This window comes from Grampus griseus (genome assembly GCF_964374135.1).
Source record: "Grampus griseus genome assembly, chromosome: 2".
Classification (NCBI taxonomy): domain Eukaryota; kingdom Metazoa; phylum Chordata; class Mammalia; order Artiodactyla; family Delphinidae; genus Grampus; species Grampus griseus.
Genome location: NC_139018.1, coordinates 36,034,296 through 36,052,997, shown reverse-complemented (window position 1 = coordinate 36,052,997; position 18,702 = coordinate 36,034,296). Strand labels below are relative to the sequence as shown.

General features: G+C 36.8%; 1 protein-coding gene across 3 annotated transcripts in view; it reads left to right on the top strand.

Moving 5' to 3' along the window:
- The window catches only part of FUT8 (fucosyltransferase 8), a 324,774-nt gene that overhangs the window by 249,338 nt on the left and 56,734 nt on the right, over nt 1-18,702 (top strand). For all 3 annotated transcript variants that reach the window (XM_082649604.1, XM_082649605.1, XM_082649606.1), the window contains one exon: nt 16,534-16,771. In XM_082649604.1, coding sequence (XP_082505730.1) covers nt 16,534-16,771 — 238 coding nt within the window. The remainder of the gene's footprint in view (nt 1-16,533; nt 16,772-18,702) is intronic.

The following is an 18,702-nucleotide window of genomic DNA, read 5'->3' as shown; positions in this document are numbered from 1 at the left end:
TTACAGTAGAATACAGAATAGAAGAAGATATAATTTCCTATATCCTTAGGGAGCATGTATTCCTACCCATCTTACCTGATTTTGGTTTTCCTTTTGCCACACTATTTTTACAGATTTTACTGGCTTAAACCAGAGGTCAGCAAATTACTGCACTCCAGCCAAAACCACATCAACTGCTTTTGTAAATAAAGTTTTATTGGAACATAGCCATGCACATTTGTTTATGTATCATCTATGACTGCTTTCAGGCTACAGTGGCAAAGTTAAATAATTGTGCCAGAGAAAATGTGGCCTGCAAAGCCAAAGATATTTACTATGTGGTTCTTTACAGGAAAAGCTTGCCAACCGTGGCCTAGACAGTGATGGAAGTAATTCTTAAATATCTTTGCCTTCTATTTACCTTTATTTCTTCCTCTGATTCCTTCAATTATATATGAACTCTTGTCTGTATTTGAGATGTCAGCTCTCTGGGCATATCCCATTGTCAGCCACCTGCTGAAGATCCTGTCCCAAACAATTAGTTATTTTTCCCATTCATTAGATCATGGGACTGGATATGAACGGTCTGTAAGGATGCAGGAATATATACTCTCTGCTCTGTCACAAACTTTGGGCACTATCTGTTCACTTAAAATCATTATTAAGAGCACGGTGATCCTCTTAAGACATAGTAAGGAATAACGTTAATGATAGCGAACCTTTCAAATGCAAAATGATGCCTGCTTAAATACTGGAACAAAATCTTGATTTATTCTGAATAATATCAGGGTCTACAAGAGGGGATTTGAAGCATCTGTGCTAATGAAATCAGTTTTCATTGTACTTTATCTTCAATTTCTTGCATGTTGGAGGTGGAGAGGGAATGAGGGTTAGTAACAGTTTTCCTTTAGTTCATAATTTTCTTCTGTTTTACTCTATATTAAAGCTCTGCTGGTTTATTTGGGCTATTGTTGTCATGCTATCACAAGAGGCTCTAATAGCCAAAAAGATTAAGATGCAGATAGAAAAAGAAGCACCTAGAGATTTCAATATGGAGAAGTAGGGGGTCACTGAGTATATCTGAATGGATAGAGACAGGTCATTGTTTTCACCATTGTTTGTTACTGTTTTCTCTTAACTATTTCATGTCTTTGCCATAACAATTGCACTTTTACTGCATTCTCTTTTTATTGTCATAACCACTGTTCATTGTTAAACGAAATACATCACCTATACAAATTCAGTATTTTTATATATCTTCACACCGTTATTTCTTCTACCAAGCTGATGCATATCAGAGGCTATCTAGGATGCTTGGAAGAATTCTAGTTAACCTTCTGACAATAGAATAGTCCTGTGGCTTTGGACGCTTCTCTTGCTCAGATCTACCTGAGGTTGGTGGGTTTTTGTCTGTTTGCTTGTTTGGAGGTTTTTTTGTTTGTTTATGTGCTTTATTTTGAATTTTGGTCTGAATCCTCTCCACCTGGAGTGATTAAAGGTGGCTGGACTTACTGGGTTTAGAAGTATGAGGGCTAGCAGAGGAGACCATAAGTATCATCAGAAATAAGGAGGGGCTGTTATAGTATGCCATGTGAGAGGATTGATTATATGTAAGGGGTTAGGGGCAGGATAGATACTATGTTTGGCTTTGCAACCAAAGACCTAGTGCCCTGCCTTTCCTATTTATATAATTCATGAAAAAGGAAATAAAGCTGAACCCTAAAGAGAAAGCTTTTATGTATAAGGAATCCTTCCTGTGTTTAAAGCCTACATCCTATAGAGGCTTTGAATGATCTCTTCATGTCCACTACTAGAGTTCTTTAATTCAAACAAATGTTATGTTTTCCTTTTACATAGGACGATACAGTGCCATATTATTTTCAAGTTTAAACTTGTTGAAAAAAATTAGTTTACCATTGTTTTATTGATTGATTGATGGCTGCGTTGGGTCTTTGTTGCTGTGCGCTGGCTTTCTCTAGCTGCGGGAGGGGGGCTACTCTTCGTTGCGGTGCACGGACTTCTCATTGTGGTGACTTCTCTTGTTGCGGAGCATGGTCTCTAGGCGCGCGGGCTTCAGTAGTTGAGGCGCACAGGCTCAGTAGTTGTGGCTCGTGGGCTCTAGAGCGCAGGCTCAGTAGTTGTGGCGCACAGGCTTAGTTGCTCCACGGCATGTGGGATCTTCCCAGACCAGGGCTCGAACCCATGTCTCCTGCACTGGCAGGCAGATTCTTAACCACTGCGCCACCAGAGAAGCCCCAGCTTACCATTTTTAAAAGGAACTTATACGATCAAATGCCTCTGGAAACACAAAGTCATCCGTTTGCCAATAAGTAAGTAGCATTATAGATATGAGTTAAATATGCATTAAATGTTTGAGAATAGCTTGGCCTTAAAATACAGGCTTCTGTTTCTGGATAAGATAGAGTAAATACGTTATACCCTATTCTTCCTGTTAATTACAACTGAAAAAAAAAATCCTATACACAGTGATTTTCTTGTGTTTTGTTTGTTTGCTTGTTTGTTTTGCCTCCTGTATATTCTGGGTGGGGGTGCTGGAGAATCCTCCAAACTAGAAATTTCAGTGGATGGAGCTGGAAAAAGCCCCATTTTTATTATATCTACCCTATCACAAGTGAGCATAATGAAAAATGTTTCACCACTTCTCCCCTCAGGTGTCACAGTTGTAGAGGACGAGCAGATAGCCATGTCCTCCATACCTGCCCTGCCCCTACCTCTCCCAACTGGTGTTACAACTGCAGAGACTTCGGGCAAAGCCTTGTTCACCATCGCCACACTGCAGTAATGAGGCAGTTCCCATTTCCCTCCGCTAGAGTAGAAGGAGGGTTGTGAAGAGGAGGGAGCTAGATAAAGGGACTTTTAGAATCTATGTTTGAAACCCTGGGCAGACCTCTGAATATCCCATGCATGAAACCTATCAGAATCAATATAGAAAAAGGTTTGAGAACTGAACTTAGGTATGATATACCACCCAGGCTTCAGACTGGCCTCTGGGTAGTCCACAAGTGGAACAGGACAAAAGAGCACTGAAAAGCCATTAACAATTAAATTGACATTTGAGCCACAGCTCATAAACGTGAGGTAGGAGTCCAAACAGTTTGACTGCCTACTAAAATAGATAATTTAAATAGAAAGCAGAGTATGATAATATTATGATAATATGATAATATTCATCATCATACCAAGAGCCAGGAAAATCGTAATTCAAATGACAAAGGATAATCAGCAGACACCACACTGAGATGGCACAGCTGTTGGAACAACCTGACAAGGATTTTAAAGAAGCTATAATAATGAAAATGCTCCAATAAGCAATTACAGACTTGAAACAAGTAAAAAAATAGAAAGCCTCAGTAAAGAAATAGAGGATACATGGAAAAACCAAATAGGAATTTTAGAACTGAGAAAATATAATAACCTCAGTGAAAAAAACGGACTCATAGTAGAATAGCTATAACAGAAGAAAGAATCACTGCACTTGACGTTAGATCAATGGAAATTATCCACTCCGGCAACAGAGAGAATAAAGATTTTTTAAAAAGTAAACAGGGCCTCAGGGATCTGTGGGGCAATAACAATTTTTTTTTTTTTATGTTTGTATCTTTGGAGTCTCAGAGAGAATTAAGAGTGAAGAATGGACGAAGTGGTTGAAAACTTCCTAAATCTGGCAAACCAACATATTCATCAAGTTGAGCAAACTCCTAAAGGGAAAAACCCAAAGTAATCCATTCCCAGACACTTTATAAGTAATTTGCTGAAAACTAAAGACAAAGAAAAAATTCTTTAAAGCAGCCAGAGCAAAGCAGTTCATTACCTGCAATGCATCTGAATCAGAAAACATGGAGGCCAGAAAGAAGTAGTAAGACATATTTAAAGTGCCAAAAGTAAAGAACTATCAACCCAGAATTCTTCGTCCAGTGAAAATATGAGATGAAATTAAGACATTTTCAGAGGAAGGAAAACTAAGAGAGTTTTTTGCCAGCAGACTTGCTGTAAAAAAGGAAATTCTTCAGACAGACAGAAAGTGATGATAGAAGGAAATATGGACTATCAGGAATGAAAAAAGTACAAATGAAAGAGTAGATACAGGGTAACTGACTAGTTTCCTTCCCTTAAGTTTTTTAAATGGATGGATGGTAAAAAGCAAAATTTATAATATTGTCTGATATAGTTTCAGTGTAATTTTTTTTCATTCTCAGTTTTCCCTGAGATATAAAGGTAATTTTTAAGACAAAAGGGGAGAGAGTAAACAGACCTGAAAGTTATAGCAAGGTTTCTACATTCCACTTGAAACAGTAAAATGTTGGTATGAGTAAATTGTAATAAACCGTGTGTATATAAATTGTAACCCCCAGAGCAGCCATTTAAAATACTCTGTGATGGTATGTACTTACAAAAAAATAAAACACTATAGCCGAACCAAAATTTAATACTAAATGCAGTTCAAATCATGCACAGGAAAGCAGGAATAGGTGTTGGATTTGGTCAAATGCTTTTTCTTCATTAACTGGTGTGATCATGTAGTTCTTCTTTAAACTGTTAACGTGATTACATTGAATGAATTTTGAATACTTAGCCAGTTTTGCTTTTCTGGAATAACCCTACTCGGTCATGATATATATATATATTAAAATGATAAAAAATATGTTGACATATGATAAAAAAAATGTTGACAGAATCCAACATCCATTCATGATGAAACACTCTGCAGACTAGGAATAGAAAGGACATTCTTCAATCTGTTAAAAAAGCATCTTCAGGTAACAACCTACAGGTAATATCACACTTAATGGTGAGAGACTATTTCCATAGGCTTTTCCCCTAAAATTGGGAATGAGGCAAGGGTGTCTGCTCTTACCACTCCTGTTCAACATAGTAATGGAAGTTCTGTGCAGGGCAGTAAGGCAAGACATACATACTAGGAAGAAAGAAAATTGTTTGTATTTGCAAATGACATGATTGTCTGCATAGAAAAGTCCCAAATAATCTACCAAAAAACAACAACCACACGATAATAAAACTCTTAGGGCTTCCCTGGTGGTGCAGTGGTTGAGAGTCCACCTGCAGGGGACACAGGTTCGTGCCCTGGTCCGGGAAGACCCACACGCTGTGGAGCGGCTGGGCCCGTGAGCCATGGCCGCTGAGCCTGCGCGTCCGGAGCCTGTGCTCCGCAACGGGAGAGGCCACAACAGTGAGAGGCCCGTGTACCGCAAAACAGACAAACAAACAAAAAACTCCTAGAACATTTAAGTGAATTTAGCAAAGTCACAGGATATATGGTCAGCACACAAAAATTAATCATACTTCTACATCTCAGCAAGAAACAATTAGAAACCAAAATTTTATGCCATCATGCCATTTACACTTATTCGTAAAAATGAAAAAGCAATACTTAAAATACTTGTGTAATGCTGATGAAGGAAGACCTAAATGAATGAGTGGACATATTGTGTTCATGGGTTGGAAGACTAAGCGTAGCAAAACTGCCAGTTCTTCCCAATTTGATCCATAGGCTTAGCACAGTTCCCATCAGAACTCTAGCAAGTCTTTTTCTTCTTGTATGTATAGACAAATTGATGTCAAAATTTAAATAGAAAGGCAAAATAACTAAAATAGGTAAAGCAATTTTGAGAAAGAAGAATAAAGTTAGAGGAATCACACTTTCTACCTTTAAGACTTACAAGTAGAGCTAACATAATCAAGATAGTGTATGGTGTTGGAGGAAGGTTAGACATTTAGATCAGTGGAACAGAACAGAGTCTAAAATAAACCCACATAGGCACGCTAACTTCCTTTTTTTCCATTGAGGTGAAATTTACATAACATCAAATTAACCATCTTAAAGTGAACAATTCAGTGGCACTCAGTGCATTCACAAGGTTATGCAAGCGCTGCCTCTATCCAGTCCCCAAATATTTCATCAACTCAAAAGAAAACTCCATACCCGTTAAGCATTGGTTCTCCATTCCCGCATTTTCCCCTTCCCCCAGCCCCTGGAAACCACCAATATGCATTCTCTATGGATTTTCCTATTCTGAATATTTCATGTAAATGGAATCATACAACATGTGACCTTTTCTGTCTGGCTTCTTTCACTTGGCATAATATTTTCAAGTTTCATACATGTCGTAGCTTGTGTTAGTACTTCATTCCTTTTTATGGCTGAATAACATTCCATTGTATAGGTATACCAATATTTGTCCATTCATTCACTGATGGACATTTGAGCTGTTTCTGCCTTTTGCTATTTGAGCACTGCTATGATATGCCTCTACATGTATTTGTTTGAGTATCAGTTTTCAGTTCTTTTGAGTATATACCTATGAGTGGGCAATTGATTTTTAAGAGAGGTACAAAAGCAATCCAATGGAGGAAGCATAGTCTTTTCAATACATAATGTTGGAATCATTGGACATCTCATAAGCAAAAAATGAACCTTGACCTAAACCTCAGACTTTACTTAAAATTTAACTCAAAATGGATAGTAAATCTGACAGATAAAATAAATGTGACATGTAAAACTATAAAGCTTTCTATATGTAAAACTATAAAGAAAATCTTTGGAATAAATCTTTGTGACTTAGGCTAAAAGTTCTGAAATGTGACACCAAAAGAATGGTTCATAAAAGAAAAAAAAGTAAATTGGACTTTTATCAAAATTAAAAACTTTTGATCTGAGAATGTTACCCTGTTAAAGAAGATGAAAAGACAGGCCATAGGCTGGGAGAAAGTCTTTGCAAATCACACATCCAAGAAAGGTCCTGTATCCAGAATGTATTAAGAACTCTCTAATCTCAACAGTAAGAAACAATCCAGTCAAAAAATGGGTAAAAGTTTTGAATAGACAACTTTACCAAAGGGTAAATATGGATAACAAATAAGCACACGAAAAGATGTCCAAAATCATAAACTATTAGGGGAATGCAACTTAAAAACATAATGAGATACCACTACACACCTATCAGAATGGCTAAAGTAATGCTGAGCAACCAGCTCTCTCATAGATTCTTCATGGGAATATAAAATGGTGCAGCCATTCTGGGAAATAGTTTGGCAGTTTGCTATAAAGTTAAACATGTCCTTACCGTGTGATTCAGCAGTTATACTGCTGTATTCTCATCCTAGAGAAATGAAAACTCATGTCCACACAAAAATCTGTACACTCACGTACATGACAACTTAATTTGTAATAATCAAAACCTGAAAACAACCCAAATGTCCTTCAATGGGTGAATTAACTGTGGTACTTCCACATAGCAGAATACTACCCAGCAATAAGAAGGAATGCACTATTGATACACACAGTAACTTGGATGGATCTTAAGAGCATTATGCCAAGTGATAAAAGAGATCATTGGTTCTGGAGAACAGAGATCACTGGTTCCCTGGGATTAAGGTTTGGGGAAGGGTGTGACTCTAAAGGGGATGGTGTATGAGAATTTCTTTGTTTTGATGCAGCAGTTTATATCCTGATTATGGTAATGGTTACATGAGTCTCTACATGTTTTGATAGTACTATACCAAAAAAAAAATGAGTGCATATAAAACCTGGTGAATCCAAATAAGGTCTATATTATAGTTAATAATGTTGTGTAATGTCTATTTCCTGATGTTGATAATGTACTGTGGTTAAGTAAGATGTTCTCATTGGGGAAAGCTGTGTGAAAGGTACACAGTAGCTCTACTGTTTTTGCCATTTATTAAGGGTCTTAAGTTATTTACAAATAAACAGCAAAAAAATGCAGAGTCTAAGATTTTCAAAAGTAAAGAAAATAACATGAATTGGTTAGAGCAGTGTTAAACTGAGGCAGTGAGAAAAGTGATCTTAACAGGTTGGGTTTTTTAAATCGAAATAATAATAACCAGAGATTCCAAAGAAATTTCTGCTCTGCTAATAGTGGATTCTCAGTGCATGGCTAGCTGCATGGAGAAGTGGAGCAAAGCCTCTCTCCAGGAGAAAAAGTAGCAAGATTTGACATCTGGGTTAATTATTGTTGATGGTTTGATTTAAAAGCCAGTGAGTAGACAAGTGCTATCAGTACCATTTCTACCTTGAAGAATGACATTTTGCAGAATGGAAGAGCTGGCAAAACCGTGTAAGTTATTTTGACTTTTATTTAAGACAAAAAACAAAGCACCTGCAGCAGCCTTTGCACAAGAACAAAGTTCCAGCCAGTGTTTCTCTTCTGTGTCTGCTATCTACTTTATTTTTGAATCCTGTATAAGGCAGAGTTAACCATTCTGGAGCTTGCTTTTACTTTTCTCCTTCTTTCACCTTCTCCCCTGTTCTTCCGCTGCCCACCCCCACCCCCTCCTCCTCTTCCCTCTTCCCTCTTTCCTCTCTCTCTTCTCTCTTCTCTCTTCTGGCTTTCCCTCCCTTCTTCTCCTTTCCTCCTCCCTCTTTCCCATACTACTACTTCCTCCCCCCTTTTCCTCTCTCCCTCTTTGTTTTTTTAAGAGAGTGTCTGCCTGCCATAGCATGCCTGTATTTTGGTTTTGAGGAGAGAACCCCATGAATCCTGTTAAGTAAAAAAATGATGGTGGGTGGAGGGCCTTTCTGGAATTCAACCTTAATTTTGTAAGCATGCTGTTTTCAACCTGACCAGTTCAGCTGGTTCTGAGACCTGGGAATCAGGCTATAAACTTAGGGAGAACTGTTGAAGGTGCTTGAGGAGATAGGTCTTCTATGCATTTATGTAGGATTGGCAGAATCTGGCTCCTCAGGTAACTTAACTTTTCTTCTCTAGCCTTGGAGGGAGTTGTGTTTACATTAGATTTTGAGTGAGAGAATTAAACTTGGATGCATCTCATTCTTTGTCTGCCTTCCCTTTGTGGCCCCTATGGAAGCAGACAGTATTACCAAGGTTGCTCTGATGTACTTGAACCTGAGGTAGAGGTTTTTTAGAGACTACCTGGAACACCCAGAGATGACAGAATACTGTCTCAAAGACCATTAGTAGAAGAAATTCCCCACGTGCTTTCAACTGGATCTGTAGGATTTCTATCTTTTAAAAAATGGCTTCCAGACATTCAGTAGAGACTTCTAGACAAAGAGCAGAAGTTTAAAAAATGCATTTAAAGTAAGCCAATTAATTGGCTTTACTTACCAAGAAGATGCTTGCCTCTTCTATAACTGTATAATAACTATCTACCTTTTGCTTCAATCCGTCAGGATAATAGCCTGTAAACTATGTATCTTGATATCTTTTCTCCATTAAGTTTATACTCTTGAAGTTTTATGAAATACCCCAGGGAAATTGATTTCCTGAAGCACTGGGTGGCCTACTTGTGGGTCAGCTATTGTGTTGTTCTTACTACTTAAAGCAGATTGTTCTTTGCCAGAGGGGTGGAAAGCACCCCTCTGAAACTACCTTTAACTTTGCTATGAAAATATTCTTGTTTAATATGTTAAGAGACAGTGATTTCCGGTCTTGGCTTTTAAAAATGAGAATGCTTTTTAACTTTCTCTTTCATGGTTAACTATGCCCAGAGTCTTTATTTTAATTACCACTGTGTAGTACTTCAGTTCTTTTGTTTGCTTCATTACATATTCTGCTTTGGTTTTGAAAATAATTTTAGAGAAATAAAATCAAATTGTTTCCAATACAATGAAGTGCTTTCACCACGCTATTAATGAATCTTTTCCTCATTATTGAGAAGCTACATGCTGCAAATCTTTTTAAAGCTAGATGTTGCAAATCTTTTTAAACAAGCAAATTAAAAACTGTTTAGTCTTATGATTAGAGCAGACAAAGAGCAGAATAAAATTTAACTTACCTGGCTCATTCCTTTAGTGACCTTTCTTTATTGGAAATAGGAGCTATCTGTGGTTTAACTCCTCCCTATAGAAGGAATGTTATTAGAGAGGAGCTGGAAGGATCCCCAGGGTTCTGATTCTTAATCCTTAAATGTAAGACCTAAAACTCTAAAACTACTAGAAGAAAACAAAGGGGGAAAGCTCCTTGACATTTGATTTTTTTAGCTATGACACCAAAAGCACAAGCAACAACAATAAAAAATCAACAAGTGGGGGCTTCCCTAGTGGCGCAGTGGTTGGGAGTCCACCTGCCGATGCAGGGGACGCAGGTTCATGCCCCGGTCTGGGAAGATCCCACATGCCGCAGAGTGGCTGGGCCCGTGAGCCATGGCTGCTGAGCCTGCATGTCCGGAGCCTGTGCTCCGCAAGGGAAGAGGTCACAACAGTGAGAGGTCCGTGTACCGCAAAAAAAAAAAAAAAAAATCAACAAGTGGAACTAGATCAAACTGAAAAGCTTCTGTACAGCAAACGAAACAACAAAATCAAAAGGCAATCTATGGAATGGGAGAAAATATTTGTAAACTAGGTGTCTGGTAAGGGGTTAACATCCAAAATGTGTAAGGAATTCAACTCAATAGCAAAAAACCAAATAACCTGATCATATTATGGGCTGAAAACCTAAACTGACATTTCTCAAAAGACATACAGAGGGTCAACAAGTATATGCATAGGTGCTCAACATCACTAATCATTAGGGAAATGCAAATCAAAACTACAAAGAGACATATCACCTTATAATTGTTAGAATGGCTATTATCAAAAAAGGTAAAAGATAATAAGTGTTGTGGAGGTTGTGGAAAAAGGGAAACCTTTGTCCCCATTCCTGTTGGTGGAAATGTAAATTGGTATGGCCATTATGGAAAACAATATAGAGGTTCCTCAAAAAAATTAAAAATAGAACTACCATATGATTCCAGCAATCCCACTTTTGAGTATGTTATCTGAAGGAGATGAAATCAGTATCTCAAAGAGATATCTGCACCCGCATGTTCATTGCAGCATTATTCAGTATAGCCAAGATATGGAAACAACTTATGGTTCTATCACTGGATGAATGGATAAAGAAAATGTGTGTGTGTGTGTGTGTGTGTGTGTACAAACAGCAATGGAATGTTATTCGGCCATAACAAAAGAGAAAATCCTGCTATTTACAACAACATGGATGAGCCTGGAGGACATTATGGTACATGAAATAAGACACAAAAAAGACAAATACTGCATGATCTCACTTATATGTGCAATCTAAAAAATTTATAAAAGCAGAGAGCAGAACAGTAGTTATCAGGGTTAGGAAGGTGGGGGAAAGGGGGAGATGTTGATCAAATGGTACGAAGGTTCAGTTATGTGGGTTGAATAAGTTCTAGAGAACTAATGTGCAGCATGGTGACTGTTGTTATTAATACTGTATTGTATACTTGAAATTTGCTAAGAGAGTTGATCTTAACTGTTCTCCCCACCAAAAAATAAATCGTAACTGTGTGAGGTGATAGATATGTTAATTAGCTCGATGGTGGTGATCATTTCAGTGTTTACATATTTTTAAACATCATGCCGTACACCTTAAATATAATCAATTTTTATTTGTCAAGGATACATCCATAAATCTGGGGAAACAATGACCAGGTAAGTGCTCTGAGCCTGTGTTTCTTGCTGCATCTTGTATTGAAGACATCATGGGTGGGGGGCGGATAAGAGCACTGGGCGATGGATTAAGAGACCTGAATTCTAAATTTTGGCTTGCCACCAATTAGTGTATTTTTGTGACAATGGATTTGACATCACCTTTGTCTCTGTACATGCAGTTCTTCTGAACTAATTGTTATTGAGCATTTTTTCTTTGCAAGAGACGCCTGGAGATATTATATCCAGTTTATATTGACTAAATGCTTTCTATTTGTTGTTGATTTAGGCTTTTTCTGCAGTGTTTTGGTCTGTAGTAACTGGGCAGATAAGTGAGGGAAATTACATTGCGGCTGGAAAATTTTCCTCTGAAGAGGCTTTAATTTGTATGGAAAATCTCGATAGTCCTGGCAAAAGGCTTTATCTGTGATTTAATTTAAAAACCATGGAATCAGTACTATATTTTGTAATATTATATCATTAATTCACAATTACTACTAATTTACTAAGTGAAGGAAGTAGAAACCTCTAAATCCTAGCAGTGCCTAAGTAATATAATAATGCTTGTGGTTTACTAGTTGATTCCAAATTATTCTTTTTTAGCAAAGTAGAAATTAAACTGGCTTCCTTATTTGAAATATATCCAAGAGAGACTATTTTCATATTTGTAACCAAAGTAAAATAGATATTTTAGCATTTTGATGGTGCCTTTAGCGAATTAGTAATCATTTAGGTTTAAGAGCTGCTGCTTCCTTTAATATACTGTGTTAGTTAGAGGAATCTTGATTTAAATATACTTCCCAATGTTGACTTATAGGACAGTGAGAGCAAGTATAGTTTTCAGTTCTGTTGAGATAGAGTCATTCTTGGAAACTAACAGCATCATAAGAAATGCCTCAGATAGTGTTAAAATTTTTTTAAAGAGCTGAACAAAAGGAAACTGAATACAGAAGAACCCCATTTTATCTTAAGTCCTTGTTTCTTATATGTCCTATGGTGACAGCTTTGCTGCAGAATTATAACTGTAAAAATGTTACATAATATTGTTAGCTTACAAGGGCCCATGATTGGGCCACCTTGTAGCACTAAATGCAAAAAAGTAGTTCATTTATCCAGTGTGAAGTAATGTCTCTTGAGATTATGAGGATAAATGAGAAGTATGTTTGAATTAGTTTTGAGCATATAGCATGTATTTTAGCCTCATAGTGTCTCTGAGATGGAAGGATGGGTGAGCAGGAAGAGGTTATGGAGGGAGGTAATTTTTATCTCAATTGTAAATTACCAAATTGAAGCAGAATCACACAGTTGAATTCATAACAGAGCTTGAATTAGAAAAAAAATTGTATCTTAAACCTCTGCAGTTCTTCAACTAGAACACATTGTCTTAAGTAATTTTGACAAATTTGCCTCCTATTCTAAAGCTTAAATAATATCATCATCGAAAGAAGCAAGAATGCATGTGCCTATTGATGAGTCTGACTTTAAGAAGGCCCTGTATACAAAAATCCGACGTTATAAATATAATATGTAGAGTTTATAAAGTAATTTTACCTTGCCCTTCACAATTATTCTTTTCAATATAGGCCTCCATTGAATAATGGAAAAAGTACATTTACTTAGCGTTTCATAAACACGATAAATTATATCTTAAAGATTTATTTTAAATGCAGTTTTATTCATAGCCCTTTCCAGTCCAGCTGAAAGTGACTTTTTTTTCCTCTTCCATTCCTTAATTCCTTGTTTACCATGGTCTTAAAACATTTAAATTGTCTATTGTAGTTATTTATGTATATAATTTCTTATTCTATTGGATTGTCATCTCCCAAGTTTCCTTGTATAAGTTAAGTGCTTATATAAATATTTATTAAATGAACAAACGTTCGCCTATACTTGATCAGTGAGTGATACTCAAGGCAGAAGGACGGAGAAGTAGGACGCTCTCCCAGGGGACTTACGGGGTAGCATTTTCAATCTGTATTTCCCCATCTCCCACTCACGAATAAGAAGTGCTTCCTAGTGAGCCTAAATCTGCTTGGAGTGTATCATATTTCAAGTGTGTGTGTGTGTGTGTGTGTGTGTGTGTGTGTGTGTGTGTGTGTGTGTCTGAGAGAGAGAGAGATGAGTGGAGGGAGTACCATAAGACGGGAGGGAGGGGAAGGAGATAAAGCAATATAACATAGAACAAAACTATCTGCCTGCATTTTGGCGTTACTGGTAGAGAAATATACAAGAGAGTGATTAGGCACACAAGAAGCAAATGAAAAACAGATTTCATCATCAGAAATAGCTACCCTGTTAAAGTGATAACATGATTAAAGTAAAGCTTCTTTTAGTAATGAGGCCCTTCTCTATATTATTGCTTATGGATGAGACAAACCTTCAAGCTTTTTGCAGACATCAACAGAAAAGTATAAAACCAGGATCAGTAGTAACTGACAAAGTCTATTTGGTAAGAAATTTGAGGATTATATATATGCATGTATGTATGTATAACGATGGCTCTGTTTCCCTTTTATAGACTCCCATAAATCTCTTACTTGTTGCTGCTTCATAACAGTGGCGGGTAACAAAAACTTAGGTCAGATAAGGGGTTTTCTGTAAGGTTCCTTTCCATCAGAGTAAATCCCTATCCATCTGAGTTGTTGCTTTGTTTACCTTTTATATATCTGCTTGTTTTTTCTAGATCTTTGTTCTGATGAGCCTAATCTTGTGTTAGAAACACATATACTTTTTCTGTTTCTCACTGTCTCTCTCCTATTTCTGAATCTTTTATGAGCAAGATCCTTTGAATTTTGCAGACTTTTAACTATTATTTCAGTAAGAAATCGGGCTGTGGCGCTGAGCTTTTTCAGTGTTTTGTTTAACTGTTATCATTCCAAACAGCCATTCATTTTCTCTTATCACTTCCTGCCTTAGACTCTTCCATTGGTTACCTTGTCTATGTAGACCTTTCTCATTCCAGAACCATACATAATAGATTTTTTTCCCTTTCTCTGTGTTATCAATACATAACAGAATGATTTAATATATTCTCTCTTCAGCTTACTTTGAGACACATTAAGACTCTTGAATTACGCTTCATATCATAAATTACTCTCTTCTTTCTCTTAGGCCTCAGTTCTTGTGCTCGAAACACTGGGTTCTAATTAAACTCTTAAGAAACACAGTAGATGTATTTTTTTTTCATGCAGATGTGTCTTCTTTTAAGTAAAAATCTACAGTTTGAAAACTTAAAGTTCATCTGTTTCAGTTATTATGTTCCTTTACTCTTTTTTCCTTTAAAAAATGTGAAGACTAATATAAGATATAATAATATGGGAAACTGGTTGTGAGGTATATGGGATCTCTGTACTAACTCTGCAATAATTCTGTACATCTAAAAGCAGCTGTAAAAGGAAATGTTTATTGAAAAATATATGAAGGACATTTTCATTCATATGAATTTTAGAGATATTCAAAGTGCTGTATTTCTTACAGTTCATGAAAAATCTGACAAATGTCGATATTCTTTTCTCTCTGAACTATTGAATTAATAATAAAGCTTTGAATATTCGTTATTCCCAGATCCTTGTATAATATTAGAAGAAAGTAAATGATAAATTGGTCTCCCAACATCACACCCCCTCTGTTCTTCTTAACTCTTCTGTGGCTGTAGCACCTGAGTGGGCATCTTTATTGCCTTAGGAGCCTGCCATGAGTTCAAAGTCTCAAGTGAAGAGAATTCAGCAACTCTAGGACTTGATTGAGGAAACAGTATTGACCACGTCTTGCTGAATTTTATCTGGGCTCTCTTGGGTTCATAAGGGCTCTAACTCTTCAGAAGGCTCTTGATGGTATAGGTTCTGCTTTGATCTGAAAGGACCAGCCTGCAGTGGCACGCCTGAGTATGAAAGATACTTCTTCTGAAAGTAACGATGTGTGGCATTTTCGTTTTGCTGCGTTTCTTTCAGAATCATTTTATAACCTTACCATCCTAGCTTTTGTTTCTAGGGCTCTACTTTACGGAGCAGATGATATCCCTAGAAAATAGTTGTAGATTTGTGGCTTGGCAACTGCTTTATTAAAGCCTCATATAAATTGAGAACTGATTACCTTGCTTCTTGCTATGTGGAAGAAAAGATTCTGTTCCTGAAGGTACCCATCCTTTCTCTTCCCTTGCAGACAGAACAGCTTGCAAAATTTCTCAGGCTAAGGAGTCCTTGTCAAAACAAATTTTTATTTGAAGAACTAAGATGCCTAGGGATATTTAGCAACAGCCCATACAAATTACAGTGGAATGGAAACTTTAGAATGGGAAAAAAGAATTTTTCACGTTTGCTTAACCCCATTGCACCCACTGTTAGATAATATTAAATGTTTTAACCACTTGCTATTCATCTTATAGCAAAACATGTAAATAGAAACATGGATCTCCTGATTAAACATTGGCGTAGCACATTCTCAATACATCCAATATAAAACATGCTCTACATTTTATTTTAAAAATTACTGGTATCATCAATATTGGTTTTGTGAAAAAGTCCCATGACTGATATTTTTTAATTGTTGAACTCAGATATCCTTTTACTCAGTGGCTTTACTTCCATAATGAAGAAGTACATTTTGTTGGTGACATCTCGAATTCTGGAATAGTTGGAATTATTAGTTAAATTATAGTTTTTCTTTTAAGATGATTTGTTTCATCCGTGAAGGTAATAATCTCAATGCTGAACTGCATCTGGAATAAGCGAACTATTTTGCTTCTTTTATAAAGATTTCAGTGTGTGCAACTCTGAGTTCAGAGAAGATCATACTTGCATGTTCTGAGTGATAGAGAAGTGAAAGAATATTTTTTAAAACGTAACTGCTTAATTCCATGTTTGTTTAGTGATGTTTCCAAAGTAACTGGTGTTTTTCACTGCCATCTCCGTAAGTATGCACATAAAATCTTCAGTGGATTCTTTGAAATATAATTTAAAGCTGAATTCCTTGCTTAATTAATAAGATATACTGGATTAGTCCTGGCTTATTATATGATTTTTGACATTTGTCACCTATAAAGAGAAGTTAACCTCTCAGTACAGCTAATCTTCACCTTTGTTTCTCTTCCTTACTGACAGAATCCCAAGGACTGCAGCAAAGCCAAGAAACTAGTGTGTAATATCAACAAAGGCTGTGGCTATGGCTGTCAGCTCCATCATGTGGTCTACTGCTTCATGATTGCATATGGCACCCAGCGAACACTCATCTTGGAATCTCACAATTGGCGCTATGCTACTGGGGGATGGGAAACTGTGTTTAGACCTGTAAGTGAGACCTGCACAGACAGATCTGGCATCTCCACTGGACACTGGTCAGGTAAGAAGCCTGTGTAGTTTGTCATCTCTCTGTGTTGAACCACTGCATAACCAAGTTATCAGATTCCTACGTACAACCTTATGGCTTACAGTCGTCTTTTTCTCTGCATCCAGTGAGTGCTATACATTATCCAGATAAAATCTGGAATAATAATTTTTATTCACAAAATGTTTCATGGTCAATTTCTTCCTTCTTTTTTTTTTTTTTTTTTTTTTATTGCTGTGCCATGCAGCATGTTGGGATTTTAGTTCCCCGACCAGGGATCAAATCCATGCCCCCTGCAGTGAAAGTGCAAAGTCCTAACCATTGGACCACCAGGGAATTCCCTCATGATAATTTCATTTCTGATGTTCATTTTTATCTGGATCTAGCAAAATCACTAAGTTTTTTCAAGGAACATAATTTACTCTTTTAATGATTATGATGATGATATACTTCCACTTTTTTGGGTGCTTTCACATTATTTTACTCATTTGATCCTCCAAATTATCCTTTAAGGTAGACTGGTGGTTCTCAAATGTCAGCATGTGTGAGAATCACCTTGAGTCAGAAAATAGTATTTTCTGATTCAATAGGCCTGGGGTGGGGCCTGATACTTGCATTTCTGACAAAGTTTCCAGGTCCAGGGACCACACTATGAGAACTACTTAGGCAGACAGTGCAGGTACCTTTATCTCCATTTTACAATTGAGGACAATGAAGCCTAATTTGTTCATGTGCTTTTAATTTTATTCAGGAAACATTTAATGAGGAATAATGTGATTAAGGTACCATGCTAGGCCTGAGAAGAGATACAAAGATTAGCAAGAAATTTCTCTTCTCTCCAAGGACTTGGTGAAACAGGGAATAGAGTATAGATAGAGTTTCTTACTGCTAGTCTCTTCTTTCTACAACGACAATCTTTAAACAAGGTCCCAAGTTGGGCTACCTTTGTTAAAATCTTTGCTGTATCATTTTGTAATCTTGGGCAAGTTACTTAACCTAGGCCTTCATTTCCTCATCAGTAAAATGAAAAGTAATAATTTACTTACCTCTTTGAGGTAAATGAACTAATATGTATAGTGCACTTAGCACAGTACCTGATATATGAGCTCTAGTAATTGTTAGCTATCTTTAGTAGCCCTTATTCATTGAGTGCCGACAGTGTGGCAGATACTGAACTAAGTGACCAGGTGAAATGCTAAGTAAGTCAGTACACTATCTCTGCACTCACTTCTTGTGAGAAGTCCAGTATTTTTCAAAATGCTGAGGCATTTCAGTTAATGTAATTTCTTATGGAGCTGAGCACCTTTTGTCACAAGTTAAAACCCTAGATGTGCAATGGAGAGCTATGTCATTGGCAAAGTAAGTAACTTTAGTTCCTTTGTTTCTTTTTGCCTTCTTTGGAAAATACAGGTAATACTTGACTTCACAGAAGTGTCAAGAAAGTCAATTGGGTAATTTCTATAAAATGCTTTAAGTTGCTCTATAAAATGTGCTATATGGATTTAAAGTATTATCTTGTGATATGAGTTTTGTTTTCCGTAGGATTATTTAGGAACCTTATTCGGTATATCAACATATGTCTTTCTTTGTAGCTCACTTCAAATTTTAAAGTGAACCTCTTCATCTAGAACCTACCTGAGTTTTAGTTTTGAGGTTACCTCTTCCATTGACTGGTCTGTAGTTTATAGCTGGTACAGATTAGATGTCAAGGTTAGGAAGATACAGGAAAAGCAACTCTGTTAGTCTCACTGTGGCTAACTTTTTCATTTTGTGAACTTAGTTCAGTTTCAAGTTTCTTTGATTGTGGAAGCATATAGCCAGCGTAGGACAAAGTTCTTATGTTTCACTGTTTCTAGGGAGAGGCAGCTTTCTGAGTAGCAGTCAGTTAATAAAAAAGTAAAAGGTTAGCCTTACTAGACTTGTCAAATTCAGTGTGTAGGTTGGCC